At 42.8% G+C, this 19,748-nt stretch overlaps 2 protein-coding genes across 22 annotated transcripts in view; one reads left to right on the top strand and one right to left on the bottom strand.

The window, feature by feature from the left end:
- Positions 1-8,596, top strand: part of ATXN1 (ataxin 1) — a 271,490-nt gene extending 262,894 nt beyond the window's left edge. For 15 of the 16 annotated variants that reach the window (XM_043540064.1, XM_043540069.1, XM_043540065.1 and 12 more), the window contains one exon: positions 22-8,596. In XM_043540064.1, the coding sequence (XP_043395999.1) occupies positions 22-552 (531 nt within the window). In that variant the 3' untranslated portion in view covers positions 553-8,596. The remainder of the gene's footprint in view (positions 1-21) is intronic. The other variant, XR_006288664.1, reaches the window with a different exon arrangement.
- The window catches only part of GMPR (guanosine monophosphate reductase), a 66,157-nt gene continuing 54,932 nt past the window's right edge, over positions 8,524-19,748 (bottom strand). For all 6 annotated transcript variants that reach the window (XM_037893105.2, XM_037893104.2, XM_037893106.2 and 3 more), the window contains 2 exons: positions 18,477-18,636; positions 8,524-13,227 (listed from right to left, as the gene is read on the bottom strand). In XM_037893105.2, coding sequence (XP_037749033.1) covers positions 13,047-13,227; positions 18,477-18,636 — 341 coding nt within the window. In that variant the 3' untranslated portion in view covers positions 8,524-13,046. The remainder of the gene's footprint in view (positions 13,228-18,476; positions 18,637-19,748) is intronic.

Below are 19,748 nucleotides of genomic sequence, written 5' to 3'. Positions count from 1 at the left end.
CGTTTTCTTCTCTTTCTACAGGTCAGCGTTGAAGTCTTGGTCGAATACCCTTTTTTTGTATTTGGACAAGGCTGGTCATCCTGCTGCCCTGAGAGAACCAGCCAGCTCTTTGATTTGCCATGTTCCAAACTCTCAGTTGGGGATGTCTGCATATCGCTTACTCTCAAGAATCTGAAGAATGGCTCTATTAAAAAGGGCCAGCCCATGGATTCAGCTAGTATCTTGCTGAAGCACTCAAAGAATGACAGTCTAGCTGGAAGTAGACACAGGTATGTGGAGCAGGAAAATGGTATTAATCAGGGAAGTGCACAGATGTTATCTGAGAATGGTGAACTGAAGTTTCTGGACAAAATAGGATTGCCTGCAGCACCTTTGCTCACCAAAACAGAACCCAGCAAGCCCACGGTGACAAGGAAGAGGAGGTGGTCGGCCCCTGAAACACGGAAACTAGAGAAATCAGAAGAGGAACCACCTTTGACTCTTCCCAAGCCTTCTTTTATTCCTCAGGAGGTTAAAATTTGCATTGAAGGTCGATCTAACGTAGGCAAGTAAAGGCTGTTTGGGAAAAGGAAATTAGGCTATCCCTTGTCATTTTTATCCAGATTACTGTACTGTAGACTAAATAACCCAGTATTTACATGTTATCATCTTATTTTAGGTTTATGTTATAACCTTGTTGTTATAGTTGCAGCTGGTATTATGCAGGAGACAGGTGCATATGTTTTTCCACAAGTGTTTTGTCAGTGACTAGGTTTATTGAGAGCTACAGAAGGGGCAGTATCTGCTTCACGCACCCTTAGTGGAAATGAATGTGTTGTCATGGCTCCTGTTTTCTGTCACCTAGTGTAGAGCAGACTCCAGCTGTTCTTTTTTCTGTGAGGTGACGAGAAGGGAACTGTAGCAGAGATAAACTGCACTGCATGCATTGTGTGTGTTTCAGTCCCAAGGAGGGATTGCAGCTCCCTGGCTGGGTCATTAGGAGGTTCTCTCGTGCCAAGAGAACTCTTAAGAACCCAACACACACACACACACACACACACACACACACATTATTAAAAAAGGATCAGACAGTCTTTGACACATTTCACAATCAAACCAACTCTCAGTCAAGGCTCTACAGTATATATATTTTCCCCCATGGGGTCCGACTGCACTGAATTTTATTCATAAAGTGACTGCCACGCAGATGTTTCTTTTCAGCTTGCTAGTGCAGTTCCATTGCCAGAGTGTAACATTCAGTAAGGTCCTGTGCTTGCATTGTTACACTGCTTGTTTTTCTTAATGACATAGCCAGGGCGAGGGAAGCCTAAAGTTTGTTGGGTCCCCTAGCTAAGGGGAAACTCCTGGTTCTGTGCAGTGTTAGATAAACTGATCAGGTTACGCCATTAACATTTCCTTCCACAAGGTAGACACGTACTGCCCCTTTGAGAGCGCAGACATAAATTGTTTGCATTTAGGTTGCAAATCTTTGTCTTTAACTCTAGTACTGTTTTTAGTTCATGACGATGGACAACTGGTGCCACTTTTTTCAAAATTCAGTGTGACACAAGGAATCGGACGTTGAAGATGAACATAGAATGTCTTTAAGCACTTAAAATGCTGTTCACGCTTTCTTGTCGAGCATCCTGGTCTAACACTCAATAAGTACTGTATCTCACTTTAATCTGTTTGAGGGGGAAAAAAGAATCTATTCAACACTGTTAACTACATATGACTATGTAGAGTTTTCTCACAAGCAAGATGTTGGAAATTTTAATGTGGTTTCAAAGGGATGAATGTGAATTATTGAACTAGTATGTGACAGTCATTGTCCACAAAGGACTACTTAATAGGAGGCACTTTTAAAACTTTAATGCTTGAGAAAGAGTTAAAGGCATATGCGAGCTGACAGATAATAAAAGAATAAGAGAGAGGAAAAAGGAAAGAGGAAAAAAATCATTATTGTCCAGTGTTTTTGAAAAAGATGGACTTTAAAGAATCTTGCAATTTGCACATCTTGAGTTTATCATTTGTGTGGTATTCCTGCAGTTTTTACCTAATAATGTTGTGGGGAAGGGAGGGGCACTGAGAGAGCATAAACAAATGTAGCAATTATTTACTAACCTGCCTAAGCTCTATGCCATTTTATAGAGTTACGTTCCTTTAAAGTTCATTTTTGGTCTTTCTGCCATATCTGTCGCACAGAACCAGGTCCTAGCAGGACAACTCGGAGAATTTTTCTTCAGATACATTGAGAGAGTTTTCCAGAAAAGACATCTCTACACATAAGCAGGATTTTATAAAAAAACAACAACCGTTATTATTTTATTATTATTATTATTTGTTGTTTTAATGACATTTTCCAGTTGAAATACAATCTAGATTTCAGAGTTTGGTACAAAACAGTGAGAGGGAACGGGGGTTTCAGACAGTTAAGTCTTTTTTGTTCCCAGTAATCTGAAACAAAGGTAGGGCCGGATCCTTAGAGGTGCTGTGCATCTTTGGCCCACATCTTTCTACAGGAGGTGCAAATACTAAGCACTTCAGGTCTGAGCTGAAGCCCATTGCATTCAATCCCATTGGTTTCAGTGGGTTTTGGATTAAGCCTTTATATTACTATTACTTTTGGTTTGTAATTGAGTTTGCATCCTTCAAGTACTTTTGAAGAAGCTGTACTAATAGGGAGAAGTAGGCTATAAAAGTTCTTAATTAGAGATACAGTATCTAAAATGAACAAATTCCTTAAAAATCTCATTTTCCCTCTCCTAAAATACAGTATTTCCAGCTCCTTTATTTACAAAAAATCTGAAACCCCCCCAGCTTTTTGATTCTTCTGTTCGTTACTTGAAATTTAGCTCACACCAGAACTAACTGGTTTTATACCATTTTCTGCGGTGCACCAAAAACATTTAAATAAGTTTAAAATAGCTTGAAACTTTTCTTGAATTTCCTTGAATTTCCTTAACCTCTCAGCAGGCTACCAAATAGCTGAGCAGGTTCATTCTCACGGTCACACTGCTTATCTAGTGCTGTACTTTTTTTTAACATTTCTGCTCAGAGAACTTGCTTAATCTTCCATATACTCCGCTCAGGGCACTTGCAATTTATTGTTGTTTTGTTTGTTTTGTTTTTGTTACGTTTTAACCTTTGATGGTAAGAAGAATAGAAAGATGTGGGCAGAATTAGATTTTAGTTCACGTTAGTACCACTATATTCATAATACACATACTCAGAAAATCTGAAATAAAACCACACACACATCTTTTTGGCTAATAAAGAAGCAGGGACTCTTAAACTGACTGGATCTATTCTACTAACACTAACAGTAAACAAATAAAAAAAGTTTGGAGCAATAGGAATGTATTAGTTCTGTGCTGGTATTTCAGATTTAGGAATTCTGAAATAATTGGTTCCTTCCAAGCAATTGTCCCTTTTTGTGCTTTTGCTTTTTTAGGATGTGCAATACTTTATGTGCCAATGTAGACCCACCCACGTGGTGGTAGCTAGATCTCACACCCTCTTCCACTTTCACCTTTTTGTTTTCTTTCACTGTTTTCTCTACCCCCCTCCTCCCAAAAAACAAAAAAACAAACAAAAAAAAAGTGTTTAGGGCCTTATACCTCCCTTGATTGGGGGCACAGAATCTGTATGTAGTTAACAAGTGTGGCACACATGGATCAATGGCCCTGGATGGTCCATATTCTTTCAAATGTAAGACCCTGGCCTCCGCAATATAAAGAAGATCCAGAAAAAGGCTTAGTGGATGTTCCCCCACACACACAAAAAAAGATTTTTAAAGGGGGGATAAGAATTTTGAGAATGTGAGGGACCTGTAAATCACAAACAGTTCAGTCATGAGTAAATAACATCGTCTCTTACATGAGTGAAAGCAGCCTTCTACAGCACTATCAGTGTCATTTTCTCTTCAAACTATGCCTGTAACTGTTACTTTATATATATAATATACGTATACTTTACGTGCTCTTGTATATGAATGTTACCATCTGCGTGATGTACAATGTAGGTGAAATTCACCCCTGTGCAAAAAGCCAGCACAAAGCCTATACACCACTTATGTCACTAACTGGTGCATTAACTTGGTATTGGCTCTCTATACAGGAAGGAATTTCACCCCTAAATGGACAGAAAGAAGTGACTGCTTTCAGTTGGCTGAATCTGGTTTGCCTGGTGGCATCTGGAGTTTGGCAGGGCCATGACCCCTTATTCACATGAGTAAATCCTTAATCCAGTGGGGCGAGTTGCCCCATTGATAGCTCAGAGGAGTAAGGGTATGTGTGCTCTCCAGCAGAATAGCTACAGCTCTGCCACACACAGCAGTGTACACGCTTCCTACATAGACGGAAGGGGCTTTCCGTCAGCGTAGTGAATCCACTTCTCTGTGATGTAGGGCTAGGTCAGTGGAAGAATTCTAGCCACATCTACACTGGGGATTAGGTGGACCTAACTGTGGTGCTCAGGGTATGAAATTTTTCACAGCCCTGAGCAACATTGCTAGGTCGATCTGATTTTTAAGTGTAGATGTGGCTAGAATTCTTGTGGCTTGAGGTGCACAGTGAAAATAACAATCACGGGCATAGAAATATTTAGGTGAGTTCGGTGTAAAAGGATTAGTCATGGGCCTCTTTACAGTGTCCACTTTGCAATATTAACTGACAAGTCGTCTTTTTTTTTTTTTTGTACCAGACCTGTTTAGTTTACAATGAAATGAATACAATCACCAAGAAATCTAGTCAGGGCAAAAGAAAAAAATAAACAAGAACCTCTTTATAGGGATTTCTAAAAAACAATCTCTCTCTCTATCTCTCTCTAGATAATGACTGTTCCTTATAGTGTTTAACTTAGGCATCGTTTCAGTTTGTCTGGGCCACATCATGGGGAATTTGGAGTTTGATGTCACTTACCTCAAGTCCTTTAGTTGAAACCCAAATTGGATTTTTGTTTGAACTGTTTAATGATTTTGTACATCGTTGTTGTGAGGTTTGGGGGGGATTTTTTTTAATGTATGTTGGGGGGGGGGGTTCTGTTTTTTTTAACCCTGTCGTCACTTGGTTAAACCGTTGTTCTGTCATTTTCTCAGCACCAGGAAGTGACATCACTGCTCTTGTTTCCCTAAAGCAAGGAACATTTAGAAACCTTTCACACCTCTTACTCAGGGACGGGGCTGGCGTATGTGTGGTACACTGATGTGACCAGAAGCAGCACTTTTACTGCTCTGGAGTAGGGATGTACAATTTCAAGGACAAGTTTGGATTTCCTGCATCTCGTGGATTAATTTTGTAGATATCACATAGATTGCAATACAAAGCAGCAGATTCAAAGTGAACCATAGCTGTTGGTTACCATGAGACTCTCTCGTTGCACAGAGATTAATTTTACCTAAGTATGTTGCCAATGTTAAAGAAAATGATGAAATTCTGATAATGCATGTGACTACTAAAATGAAAAAAAATGTTTCAGGGAGAACGAATCTTAGCTATTTTAAAAATACTAATAGTATTATTTCACTAGCACTCAGTCGGGTTCTTAGTATGTAATGCCATGGGCACTAGGCCACAGTTCTGCCAACACTTATGCACATGCTTAACTTTAAGTATCTGATTAGGCCTAGTGAAGGCAGGGGGACTTACATGTTAATGTTAACTACAGGTATAAGGGTTTACAGAAATTAGTGGCTCGATTGTTTAGAGCCAGATTCTGATCTTAGTTACAACAGCGATATGTTTGGAGTAACTATTGACATCAGTGGAGTTAGTCCAGACTTGCATGCGTGTAACTGAGATGAGAATTTGACCTCCTGTTGTCACTTCTATTATGAAGCATACGCAAAAACGGAAAAGTGGAGACAGCACCAGACAACAGCAGAGGCCAATCTGTGGACTTACCCAGTGTTGATATGAAAAGCAAAGGAATTTTAGCAGTGTGTGGTCAGTGCTTTTCTTTTCATGGCTTTTTTTTCCCAAACCCCAAAATCCGGAAATAAAAGAGTCCACCCACAAACGTGCACACAGACACACACACACACACATATATATATATATGAATATAAAAGCAAGTGACTATTATGTTCAGTTGATTTCATATCCTTTTCAAGGACAAGGTTGTGTTTTCTGTTGATAAGGAAATTCCAAACAAGTTGCACACCTCTACTCCAGAGTTAATTTCTTTTACATAGACGACCTCGCTTCAGATGTGTTACCTTACTGATAGGATCTTTTCTTGTAGCACTATACCTTGTGGGAATATTTTTTTGATGTAAACCTAATTTGAGAAGCTTACCAAAAAAAAACTTTTTGGAAGCACTCACATTGAGGAGTACAGGTAATGTTTTTAAAAATTGCACAAAAGAAAAATGAATGTTGGAATGATTCATTCAGTGTTTGAAAAAGAGATGGATCTGTTGAAACAGTGTGTTTCATACCTTGTTTGTAAAAAAAAATTTTTTTTTAAATACAAAAGCAGAAAAGGTTGAAAGTTACATGTGTTTTGTATATAGAAACTGTCACGTATAGATGATCTGATTTGTATTGGCTCTGGACAGGAAGAATTATATAGTTAAAAGGCTCTTAAAGAACAACTATGCTCAATTTTCTGTTCATATCACATAAATCCTGATGCGGGGGAAAGGGGGGAATGTTTGTTCCTGCGCTGAAAATATATCTTTAAGCACCCTGCGTAGTTTAGATTCTGAAGCCATTGTAACTTCTTTACTCCCTCTGGGATGCTGTTCTACATTTTCAGCACTTCCTGTTCCAATCAACCCAAAGACTATAACTTGAACAAGAAGTGTTTATAACAAAGAATCCTCGCTTACCAGTAAATAAGAGTAATATCCAACGAGACATGGCCTTTTGTGTACACACACCCTCCCACCTCATTTAAACAGGAGGTAAAGACATGAATTTCAATTTTTCCAGATATGCTCTGAGCTTGGACAGGTTCTTTCTCATTTGATTTAGAGATTCATGTTATTCACAGGCCTAAATGAAAGAATCCTGGAGCAATTTCCAGGGAAAGGGCCCTTTCCTTGGCCAAAGGTCAAGTTGGACAGCTGGGAGCCTACGCACCGCGGGGATAAACAGTTAACTTTCAGAACCCTTCTCTCCCTCCCCTGACAGCCTGTAACGCAAGCTTCAGTTCTGATACCTAACAGTCACATGGGGAAAAATAATTACCACGTTAAAATTACCCCTTGACACCCAAAAGAATGGCCCCAACAAATGTATTAGAATGAAGTGCATTCAGCCAATAAGTAGTTATACAATAACAGTCTCTAAGATTGCTATAGTTTTACTCGTCGTTATCTGAAAGCACTCAAGTCTTCCACTGAGAATTAATTGGAGGCTTCATCCAAGGTTGACTTTTTTGTTGTTCATTCGTTTGTTTCTATTCTGAGTGGTCAAAGCTCCTGTGCCCTTTCCCTTGACCATGCTGCAGGCGTGCATTGGAAGTGTTGTTTGCATTAATCCTTACTCACTCTTTGAAGCTGTATTACTGGGTTGTGTGAAAACAGCAGGAGCCAGCTAGATCTGGCCCCTGATGTTTGCTTTAAAAATAAAGAGCCTGATGATTCTAGCTTTAGAGAGAGACACACTCCCTCTCTCTCTCTCTCTTTCTCCAATTGAAGTCAGTAGTTGTTGGATCTCTGTAACTGTGGCTGCAAGTGGTTGAATTCATGTCTTCTGTCTGGCCCTTTGGCTACTTAGCAAAGTTGCTAACCTTATTAAGGCAGCAGGTATAACTTTTCGCAGACAGTCAGCTAATGTTGCAACTCACTAATGTATGTATTTCTGTCTGGCTTTTTTAAAATATTAACTTTTTGTGAACACTGTTTTCTCTGCAGCGTTTAAAAAGGGGAATTTCCAACTTTTCCCATTCAAATTAGCTACTGAAAATAATTTTGTAGTATCAGTGTCACAGTCTTTGACAGCCAGCAGGCTTGGACTGGCCAACTAGCCCTGGCACTTGAGGAAAGTCCTCATGTGGGTAAGTCTAGTGATTCCACAATAATAGTCTCTAAGGTTTTAATTGCTTGGTATTTCTGAAGAGGGTTGTTGCAAATCACACTTCCAGTGTTGTGCCTAATGTAGGCTCAGAAAAAGGGATAATGCAGCTTTGTGTTGTGGAGAAATCAAGCTGACATGGCCAGTACAAAGGAAAAATAGGGAGGGAATAATGTTTTGCACCTTAATGAAAAGAGAAAATTTTAAGTGCATACAGACATAGTTAAGAGCTTTTATTGTGACAGGAGAACTTTTTTCCATATGCGTGCATACTCTCTGTAATTCCAGTGTAAAATATTGTACTTGCACTAGCTTTTTTAAAACAAATATTAAAAAAATGGAAGAATTCATATTCTATTTTCTAATGGTGGTGTGTCTATTTGTAGGATACACTCGCGTCTGTTTATTGAATTTTATGGTCCCTTTCTTTGATGGTGCTTGCAGGTTTTCTAGGTAGAAATTATTTCATTATTATAATAAAACAATGTTTGATTCAAAATTTGAACAAAGTTGTTTTAAAGAAACTGTCTGTATACCAGTACAAGTTTATTGTTTCAGTATACTCGTACTAATAAAATAACAGTGCCAATTGCAAATGTGTGTCTGTCTTTATGCGTTCAGAAAGAATGAGACACAATTTTCCTGTGAATGAATAATTTGTTCATTTAATTTTTCCCTCTTCAGATTTAGCTTCAGGAATACATTTTTATGGAGTTTGTTTTTATCACTATACATAGAAGTTTGCACATTCCCACATACAGCCATCCAGGCTGCCAGAATGGAGCCATTTATTTCATAACAGAACAGCCAGGGTGCACAACGTGATCACTTTATATGAGCAGGTTCGTCATGGCGGATGCATTCTGTGCACCGTTTTTTGGCTACAAATGAGGAAAGAAGATACCCATTCTTAATCATCTCAGCTGTGGTGCATGCAGTGTTATGGAAATGGTTAAAACTCACTCTTTTTTAAAGACTTCATGTATGGTCTTCAAAATGATCACAAACTTTATTTGTCACAAAGGAGCTCTCGGCTATTGATTACATACGTTTGGAAATGTTATGCATTTCAGCAGTATAATGGCTGATGTTGTGAAGTCACATCCAGAGGACAGGCCTAAATGTCTGAATGAATAAAAAAGAACCAAGTCTAAGGCAGATGGTGGGGAGACCCCTTATTACTAGTGGGCGAGACTGACTGCATTTCGGGCACTTCCAGCATAGAAGTCATGCAGCAGGTGGCAGTACCGCAAGCTTATTCAAATTTTCGTAACCAACCCCCAAAGAGAAGACATTGCTTCTAGACGGGGGGGAAACAAGTGCCTTGCTGCAGGTGGGCTTTAGCAGTGCAGCCACACTGCCACTCCTAGGCCTTGGGATTTTCCCACTCTAACCAAGAAAAGCCAAATCCTGCAGTGTCTCTGAGGTCAGCGGCAAAATTCCCATTGACTCCAGCAGCACAGGATTTGGCCTAAATGCCCATCAGAGTTTGGCAAGAGAAGCCTGCTTTAGCTCTCATTTACACTGGTGAAAATTAGAAGAGACTCTGTTGAAGTCAATGGGTTTAGACCAATGTGAAATTGGTGCATGTGAGAATTAGGCCCAGCAGGAGTTTCAGACCACAAGGGCCCATGGATTAAAACGTTAATCCTGTATCCAGTGATGGTGTCATATTGTGTCTTGGAAGACTTGCAAAAGCCCTCGCCTTTCCCCATCCTCAGCAAACTTCCCCAAAGCCCTCCTAACTTGTGCTTCCTGGAACCACCCCTGCACACAATACCTGACAGCAGCAAGGGCAAAATCCAACACTTACCCACTCAGGGCGAGGGGGAAGGCACAGAAGTGTGCCAGTCACATGGTGCTTTCCAGAGCCCCCCTGAGGATGCTGAGCAGGCTGAGGTAGTGGGCTGAGGACAGCAGTGTGTACCTCTTCTTACCGCAGACCATCCCCACTCCTGGTCCCAGCACATTCACTGACCACACAGCACGACCTGTCAGACCACAATCCCTTGGTGCTGTGGTGTAGGCACCACTCCTACAGACAGTAGTACTCCTCGGCCTCCCCTGCTGTCTCACAGATGGACTGGGGGACATAGAGGCTCCTATGCCTTGTGCAGGCTTTGGCTTTAAATGTGTATTATCGTACCTGAACCTGTTAATCAGATTTGTTTTAACTAGCTTCATTTTTAAAGCAACGTGGCCCGTCAGCTACACCTTGATGGAGCCAATGAGCCAAATTCTAACTTTCCTCTTCTGTACTGAAGTCAGTGGTGTTACAAGGGTGTGGAAAGCAAGTCAGAATTTGGCCCACTGTCATGGGTAGCCGCTGCTTAAAACACTTGCAATGTAGCTGGGGGAGGGGGGGAGCTCTTTTGGCAGTAGCAGTTCATGAAGTGCAGCACAGTGCGAAGCTGCTGGGAAAGACACTAGGAACTGGAGAACCTTGTAAAATGATCAGATGAGGTAGCTCAAGTTAATTCCTTGGGGGCCTAATCCTGCCAGGTGTAGCACACCCTCAATTTCCAATGAATTCAACAAGCGTTTAATTGGAGTGGAAGGAGGAGCTGGGTCCTACAGACATTGAGGGCATCTGGGTCCTGTGTTAGCCTCAGGCCAGTCTCTTTGTTCCACTTTCAAACGTGTGTGCGCTGTATTTTGTACAAGGGGCATTGTGAAAGGAGCCATCTGACTGAAGGTGTCCTCTGAAGAAACAGGTGTAACTGACTCCATAATGGCCACAACAGTGGAGAATCAAGGAGTTTTCACTGCAGAAAAGAAGCAGTTCCAATGTGTACCTTAAAGATCTAGTCTTTTAAATGTGCAGCGGTTTAAAATGTAGCCCCAAAAGCCCTATAAAAACAATTAGCATCCCAACCCTGGAGCATCTAGGGGAGAGCCACACTTCTGAAGTATGGAATGCACTGGTGGTATGAGTGTATATTCAGTATAACCTCATTCCTTGAAGAAGTTTTGATTTACCTGTATACAAATACACTTTTCTTGTGGGCATGTGGCTGGAGGGTATTTGGGCAGAAAGGGGGGGGAGAGGGGAGACAGTCTACTCTTAGTTATATCTATGTAAATTCCAAGTAACTTCAGAGATTTAAGTGGAATTACTCTGGGTTTACATCAGGTTAACTGACAGCAGAATTTGGCCCACAGTATTTTTATTTATTTTTAGTAAAGAAACCATTCGGCTGCCTTTTTGGAGTTCACTACATACAAATTCCAACTTCAGAAGAAAAGTTAATTGGGAGGGCCTGGGAGCCTGATTCTCATTTACACTTAGGTTTCTTTACACCACTCTGGCAGTGTAAATTGGCCTTAAAATCAGTGTACGTGTGACCTATGCCCTCTTTAAGGCCCCCCGTACAATACCAGGGCAAAGTCTTATTGTAAATTAGAATCAGGTCCACAATGTTTAATGGGGAATACTTAACATTTTATTGTAAACCACCTGCCTTCAGATAAAGGATCATCTAGGCTTTTCCCATTATGCGTAATCTGATTAACACCATCAGTGACTGATTTGGGGTTTAGGTTTGTTACTTAACATGTTCCATTGTACTGATCCTCCTTGATCTTTTCTGAACAACAAAGAATGCTAGAATAATGCCATTTGCTTTCTGTCCGCTCCTTTTCCCACGGGTCACAGTTTTGCATTCCAAAGAAAGTCTCTATCTTTCCACAGAAGGGAAAAAAAACTCTGAAGTTACTTCAGTTTCCAATTGTATTGAAATCTCAGTAACAGGCTAAAGTAAGTGGCCGGTCATTATTAATTCATTGGTATTCATTCTAATAACATTTATCATAATGAACTACTGTGATATTCCTGGGAATTCAATGTGTACTTCCAAAAAAATTTCATTGTGATTTATCAATTAATTAGTCTACCATTACAGTTTATTAAAGTGTTGCCCAGAGTCTAAAATATTCATTATTTCCTTCACAGCAACTGCTTTAACTCAAGATCAGACAACTGGCTTCTTGCAATGAAGTCTTCAGCTGGTCTACTGCAGGCCATATTTTGCTCTCAGTTACACCTATGACTTCAAAAGAGTTGCACCAGGGTAACAGAGAGATGGATCTGACCCCTTTGGCCTGATTCCCCAGGGCTTACTCAATGTGTAATCATTTCTACACCTGGCCAAAGCTAGTGTGTATTTGTAGTTGCTTTGTGTCAGCTATGCTCAAATAAATTTGTTAGTCTCTAAGGTGCCACAAGTCCTCCTTTTCTTTTTTGAAATGACTATGCAAATCACAGGGCTGTGCAGGATCAGGCCACTGGTGTTGAGTAGTGCTGTGTCTCTACAGCTTCAAAACCTATTCAGAGATGATAAAAACAGGACCCCTGAGGATCTGAGGATTGTACCCATCAAAAAACTAGGACCCTGTTAAATGTTCTGGGTGGGGGTGGGAGGAGGAAGCACTCACTACATTATAATGCCAGTGTCTATGGAGCGGTAAGTCCGTTAATATATTGATTTAAATAAAAAAGGCCTTAAAAGGCATGAAATGCCATTGATACAGCTCCAGCATTTTTAACATCACAGTGAAAATGCAGCAGCAACCTTGGCTCATCCAGCCACCTGAAAGGTCAAAAAGTATGGCTCTGATCTTTGGTTACCCCGATCAACATACTGAACCCCTTCCCCTTCCCCTCCCAGCCGGCAGCTCCTATAACCCATACTGCTGGAGCGGTGCTGGCGAGAGGTTGTGGGGATGTTTCAAAACTTGGTAACAGCGACCAGGGTCTGGCGAGGCTAACTCACTGTGAATGGAGGCTTCTTCATCAGAGAGAAAAATGAATGGTGAAAAAACTAGATTGAAAACAAACAGACGTGACTTTAAAAGATGAGGCTCTTGCATCGTGAACCAAAAGAATCCTACATGGCACTGTGTTTGATGGCATGTCCTTCTGCTAAACCCCACCACCAGTGGCAACTGACCCCCCTACTTCCACCGCCTGGGGGGTTTGCCCCAAACACAAAACACAGAGGGAGGGGGGAGAAGCGGCAGACACATGTCACAGGTCCCAGTCCTTGGTTAAGAAAACACCTGGCTGTGCTGTTGGGTGACCCGGATAAATGTCGCCCTCCGGCTCAGCTCTTTGAGCTTGGCAGCTCCCACGTAGGTGCAGGTGGATCGCAGGCCCCCGAGGATATCGAGGATGGTAGTTTCCACGTCCCCTCTGTAAGGCACTTCCACGGTTCTGCCCTCCGAAGCCCTGCAGACAGAGAGTTGGCAGTAGCGTGGAATGAATTTTTCAGCACTCAGCACCTTACTCTTTTAAAGAACCTTCCACTCTTTTCGGATTGCTGCCCATTCCTGTTGGGTGTTCAAAGGTTCTTCAGTGCACTGTACCAAAGTCATGCCAAGTACTGTGAAGAGGAAGCGAATGCTTCTGGCAAATGCCCAAACAATGACTGAGCGCACTGTGGGCTTGATCCTTCTGTTTTTACTGAAGCAAAATTTCTGTTTATATAAATGGGAGTTTTGCCCCAGGGCTGTAAGATGGAGCCTTACCCCAGAAGACAGATAGGCCAAGGCAAGGTTTAAAAATATTGGGGCTAATCCTCCACTGGTATAAACTGGCATAGCTTCAGTGATGTACCAGAGCCTGTGCTTAATTTGTGCCAGGGCTGAGCCCCGGCACCTGTGGGCTTGGCAGTTCAGAGCCCCGGCACCTGTGGGCTTGCCGCGTCAGTGATGAAAGTAAAAAAATTGCTTGAGGCCCCAGCACCTCTTTCATTACAAATTAAGCACTGAACAGAGCTATCCTCATTGACTTCAGCTGAGGATCTGCCCCATTCCTACTTAGGACCGGAAGTGTGCACGGTGCATTACAGAACAGATAAATATTAGGCTTCTGTGCCAGGAGAGTTTACAATGTAGCAGCCTTACTGCACTCCTTACTCAGCTTACTCCTTACTCAGATGAAAGCAGAATTAGAGCTATTCCAACAGGGCAGACTGCAGAAATACTTTATATAGTGTAAATGACTGGCACACAGGCAAACGGCCTGCATTGTCTTTCAAAGCAGATTTTCTTTTTTCCTCAGGAGGCAAAAAGAAAGAAGTTGAAGTCTGTGGGCTTAGGTCAGAGAAGAATTTGGTCTTGTGATTTTCACACCTATCCCTCCTGCCTCACTATCCCACCCTTTGCAGGCCCTGCTGTAGTGGAATGTCCCCAGATGTCATCTGATCTTTGTGTTCCTTCGAATAAGATGATTGTGCAACATGAGGCAAACATCATCTTTGGGGCAAGGCAGAGGGGCTTAGAATGTGCATTGTCCTGTGACTGCTGGGAATGGGATCTTGTGCTTTAAAGTGGTTGGAAAGCTTCATTTGTGTCCAAAATCCTAACGCCACTTCATAGTTAACTTGTTCAGAAAATGATCAAGCAGTAGTTGGTTATATAACATGTTAGGTTATAGTCAGAGAGTGCAATGCTGTGCATTTTGGACAATACCTGTTAAGGTTTGGGGTTGGGTGTTTTGTTTTGTTTTTACAACAAGGGGAGGTCAAGGATCATGAATTCAAATATGCTCAAGTTGTAACACCTCCAGAGAGCTACCACCACCTGGAGGAAAGCTTGCATATACTTGATCAAACTGGATTCTCCAGGGACCGACTCAGAAAGAGAGGCTATTTAACCAAAATAGTGAGGGAGATGCAGGTCTCCATCCTAGCAAGGTGATTCCTGATGAACCATGAGCCTAGAGGTGGTGCCCTTGTTGTACCACGGGTGGAAATACAGGTGCAGTTGCCCTGAACTGTGACAGAGTTCTCAAGGCAAAATTTTCAGTTTTGAGATCATAAATCCATACTCAGGCACTTTAAGTGGCCTGATTTTCACAGTGGCTGAGGGATCCCAGATCCCCAGCAGCTTGATTGGAAGCTGCGGGGCTAACCACTTCTGTTGGTGCCTCAACACAGACTGACAGTTGGGATTTTCAAAGGAGGGCAAAGCACTCAACGCCCACTGAATTTCAATAGGTTTGGAGTAGCAGTTCCCTCTGGCATCTTTGAAAACCCTAAGCAAGCCCCTGCCTTTAGGCACCCAACATTATAAATGCTGAGGTTAGACTGGACATTTTAGAAACGGCACTCCGGACCAGATTTGGCTGTGGGCTAGAATTTGCGGTACTTCAGTGTAGTTAGTTTAGCTCTACGCCTATGGAATTGAAGGCAAAATCTGGCCCCATTTCTTTGATTTGCCTCTTCAGCACCACCATGCCCTCTCTCAGTGCTGTAGAAACAATAACCCCTATTTTTAAAAACTATTTTGAATCTACAGTATCTGTGGCAGACCAAAAAACTCAACCAAACCAGATTAGCCAATTAACTATATCCTCCTGGGGCCGTGTCCACCGTTCTATAACCCTGTGTACGAGGCATGGTATCTAAGCACCCTATACTGCTAACAGCTAGTGCCAGTGCAGCAGAGTATCAGGCTGCCTGGCTGGATTCCTAGGTTCGCTGCTAGCAGGAATCCCCCGTACACAACTCTGTAACCTATCGCTTACAACACAGGAGCAGCAGCCTCTTATTGGCTGTTGAAACTTTCAGCTGCCTGAGAGAGTCAGAGAAGCTGGTTTCAGAGGAGCAGCCGTGTTAGTCTGCAGCGGCAAAAAGAACAGGAGGACTTGTGGCACCTTGGAGACCAACCAATTTATTTGAGCATAAGCGTTCGTGAGCTACAGCTCACTTCATCGGATGCATATCGGATGCAAAGCTTTCCTGTCCTCCTGTTCTTTTTAGAGAAGCTTGGGTAACACATTCCCTGAGCACTCTAAGCCTTCATAAATCAGGGAGTGGAAAAGAGGGAGTGTGCCTCTAACAGGATGGCAGCTTGTGCAGCATTTCTGGCAGGGCTGAAAGCAACTAACCTTTATGTTTAAGTAGCTAAATAAAGCCCCTTTCCTTCTGCACTGTTTATCCAAATGGGACACTGGATTTCAATGGTGTTATCAATTTACTCCACTGTCAGAACCTTAGTGATGAATCTTGCCCCCAGTTACCACACACACACACTCACTCTCTCTCTCTCTCGCTCGCTCGTAACTGGGGGGTGGAATTTGGCCTTTCAGTTGCCACCCTGGCACACAACCTTCACCAACATCGGTGGTGGCCTGTCACTAACTGAACTGAGCCTCCAAAGATTTGCTCGGCTTGTTCGGGCGGTCTGTTCCATTGTGAAATGGTCATTAATGACACGCTGTGCTGAACAATGTAATGGTTTAGACCTACCCCGCTGTATACATGCTCCAGTCACTGACATAAAAAAGAGGGCGAAAGTGGAGTTTGTAATTGCAGCTCAGATGAAAGGCTGCCAGTGCTTGTGTGTAACTGGCAGCTGCCATTTTTAAATTATAAGATAATTGCTGGTAACATCCACTCAGACTGTTAGTTCCAGATGCTTTGATGCCAAGCGACATCATGGAAAAAAAAATTAACAGCCTCTTGGGACTGGCGTGAGACATGATCGAGTGAATTACAGCTCATGCAGGCATGCAGACTGCCTTGTGCAACATTTCAGCTTGTCCTAAACAGGGCCATTCTCTTGTGCAACATTTTAGCTGCAAAGAAACATTTGAGCTGAAAAGAAAAAGACTCCCCACTGCTCTTTGGCTGTTAGGGCTTCCTAGACATTGGGTCGGGCGGACAAGTAGGGACTGCCTGGTTCCCCCCACCCAACAGGTTGGGGAGGTGGATTGGAGCACAAGTAGGGGAGATTATATTACACTCAGCAATGTCCAATTACTCCACCCCTGCCCAGGAGCAGAGCCACAATTCTTCTCCAGGGTTCCTTCTGGGGAAGCACAGGTGTGTGCTGCCCCATATCCAAGGCACTGAGCAAAGGCTTAATCTAGCTTATGGTTTCTCAACTGAGAGGTTGCAACCACCCTGCCCTTCCCATACTGCAAACGGAGGGGAGCTGCTGGCTATGCCACTTGTGTATTTTTATTTTTTGCAGGATTAACCCTTTAGTGGGGACTAAATCGCAACTGCACGATTTCTCTTAGCTCTCTCTCTCTCCCCCCCTCCCCACCTCAATCCTTTGTCCTAAAGATGTCTTTTTACTCCTCCCCAAAAGCTTTCCTTAGGAACTGGAGTAGATGCAGCTGTGTTCAGTATTTGGCCCAAATTATTGGACCAATGAGTGGGGCAGCTCTGTCTCCTTGATGGGTCTGATTTCAGCCAGAACAGAAGGCAGAAGTGCCATGACCATGTCTATGCTCAGGTCTCCCTTGATGGCTGCACTTTGCCTGCCACTAACTTTTTTGATCTCCATTATTACAGGCATTTTGTTGCAACCCAATAAGCAATACTGAATACATGGGAAATTTAGGCCAACGCTGCTAGACTTAAATGTCTTAGGGAGAAGTTACCTGCCTTCTGTAAGTACTATGTATGTCTATAGGGTACTTTCTACATCTTTAAAAACAGTTAATAATAAGCAGCAGCTCTGAAGACAGATGCAAGCTGCTAAATTTAGGCTTGGATCAAAGTTTGGGAGGCGTTTGCATCCTGGGTTGTGGCTTGGCCTGCTGCAAAGTTAGGGGCTGTGCCAGACTGGGGATATGTCTGTGAACTCCATTTTGTTTTGTCAATCCCATTTTGTCCATTATAACCTTCCTTCTGGAGTGTGACCTTCATGTTGTATTGTGAATTCCTTTGTGGATCAGAGTATCCATTTTATGGTAGGGGCTGGCTGGACTCCTCCTGGAAAGACTATGTATGAGGAGGTATGACAGCGCCATCAACACTGAATGAATATCCCCTACTGGAATAATGGGTTTTCTACTGGTATGGTCATTGACTATGAATAACCCATAGTCTACCTACCCAGAAGCCAACTGGGGGAAGGAGGGGCCTGGAATCCACAACTCCCCCGGTTAAATGCACAAGAACAAAATGTGGTCTAAGATAAAAGAGGGGTGATTCTCTAAGGATGCTCATAAAACGCAGGACTCAGAGCAGGGCTGATATCAGGGTGAGAATGTTGTTGTTTTCCATAGATCTGTAACTCTCCAGTGCTTTCAAGAGTAAAGTGTCTGTGATTAAAAAAATCCTTTAACACTGTGTTCCTTCCCTTCCTGTCATGTTGTCCCTGAAGACACCAGAGCTCCCACAGCCAGGTGGATTCAGGGGGGATGTGAGTAAGCAACATGGGGCTCAGACAGCTGGACTGCCAGGTCCCACTGCCCAAGAAGGGTGTCAGACAAGGAGTCTGCACCTCTGTTCGTGTGCCTAAGACATCCAGCTTTAGGAACAGTGCCCAGTCACTTCCCAGTCACAGAGATCTTGGAAGCATATAGGCCCAGGAGTTGGGTCTGTATACAACAGCCTGGTGCTCATCCAGAAGAGGGAACAGGCCCAGCTTGTAACAGGAGCCAGTTGCAAAATGCAGATCCAGAAGCAGGTTTGGTGGTGGTTCCAGCCCATAGTAAAATCTGAGTATAACTTGTACCTGTATTCAGCAACTCCTCCTACGTGCTTCTTCATGGCTGTATCAGAACTCATCCCGTAGAACAGTTTCATCTTCTTGCCATTTTTTTCTAGAACCTCTCCAGCACATTGATCGTGGCCTGCAAACATTCCTCCAAGCATGACAAAATCAGCACCAGCTCCTGTGATCAGCAGAGAACGTGAGATGAGAAGGATGGGGGTGGGGGCGAGAGAGAGAGAGAGCACAATAAAAAACAAAGCAAAAACAGTCATGCAGCCGAAAATGATAGCCAGCCCTGTCTTGAATGCTTCAGAGCAGGGAAACCTTAACTGTAACAGACACAACCAAGTTAAAAGACATCCTCTACCAGCGGGACCTATACACGCTGATGTCGTATTCCCTTGATATTTCAAACAAGAGGCATCTGATCTGGCTGTGATACTGAACACCACAGAAAGTGCTCTTTTTCGCTTCCATGTTCTCGCTTTCAAATTCAGTTTAGTGCTTTTAACTCGCATTACAATCCAAACACACGGAGAAGATGTCAGTCAGCTGCACAGCTCCCCAAATCCTCTCCAATCAGGTCATATACGTGAATGGGAATACATGTTTGGGAGGACATGGAAGAGGAACGTTCACCTTTATTTACTTTGTAAGTGGACTTTTGAAGTGAAAGATGTATGGCTCTGAAATTTTTCTGCCCGCTCCCCCCACCCCCCCCAGCAATGCAGTCATACAGTACAGTGAGGGGTAAACCGCAATGGGTATGAGGTGAGTTTGTGTTTGGTTCAGATTACTAACATTGTAAAAAGAAAAGGAGGACTTGTGGCACCTTAGAGACTAACCTATTTGAACATAAGCTTTCGTGAGCTACAGCTCACTTCATCGGATGTAGCTCATGAAAGCTTATGCTCAAATAAATTGGTTAGTCTCTAAGGTGCCACAAGTCCTCCTTTTCTTTTTGCAAATACAGACTAACACGGCTGCTACTCTGAAACCTAACATTGTAAACTAGCCGGGGCATGGCTCATTTTCTTTCTCGTGTATATGAAAGGCACACAGCACACTGGGGTTCTAGTCCGTCACCGGTCCTCCTCATCGCCAGGGTTATACAAAATATAATAATAAACACCCAAATATCTGGATGCTTATCCAGCTCCTACGCCTCCCTTGGGTTTGCAGATCATGAGGCCACTGTAGTTAACAGAAGTAGGATGAGGCTTTTGGAATCTGAATAGGTTCTCTCAAGAGATTGGCCAGTTTTCCCATCTGTGCTGGAGTTATACCTTGAAC

This window comes from Chelonia mydas, chromosome 2, assembly GCF_015237465.2.
Source record: "Chelonia mydas isolate rCheMyd1 chromosome 2, rCheMyd1.pri.v2, whole genome shotgun sequence".
NCBI classification, from domain to species: domain Eukaryota; kingdom Metazoa; phylum Chordata; order Testudines; family Cheloniidae; genus Chelonia; species Chelonia mydas.
This window is presented reverse-complemented; position numbering and strand designations above follow the sequence as displayed.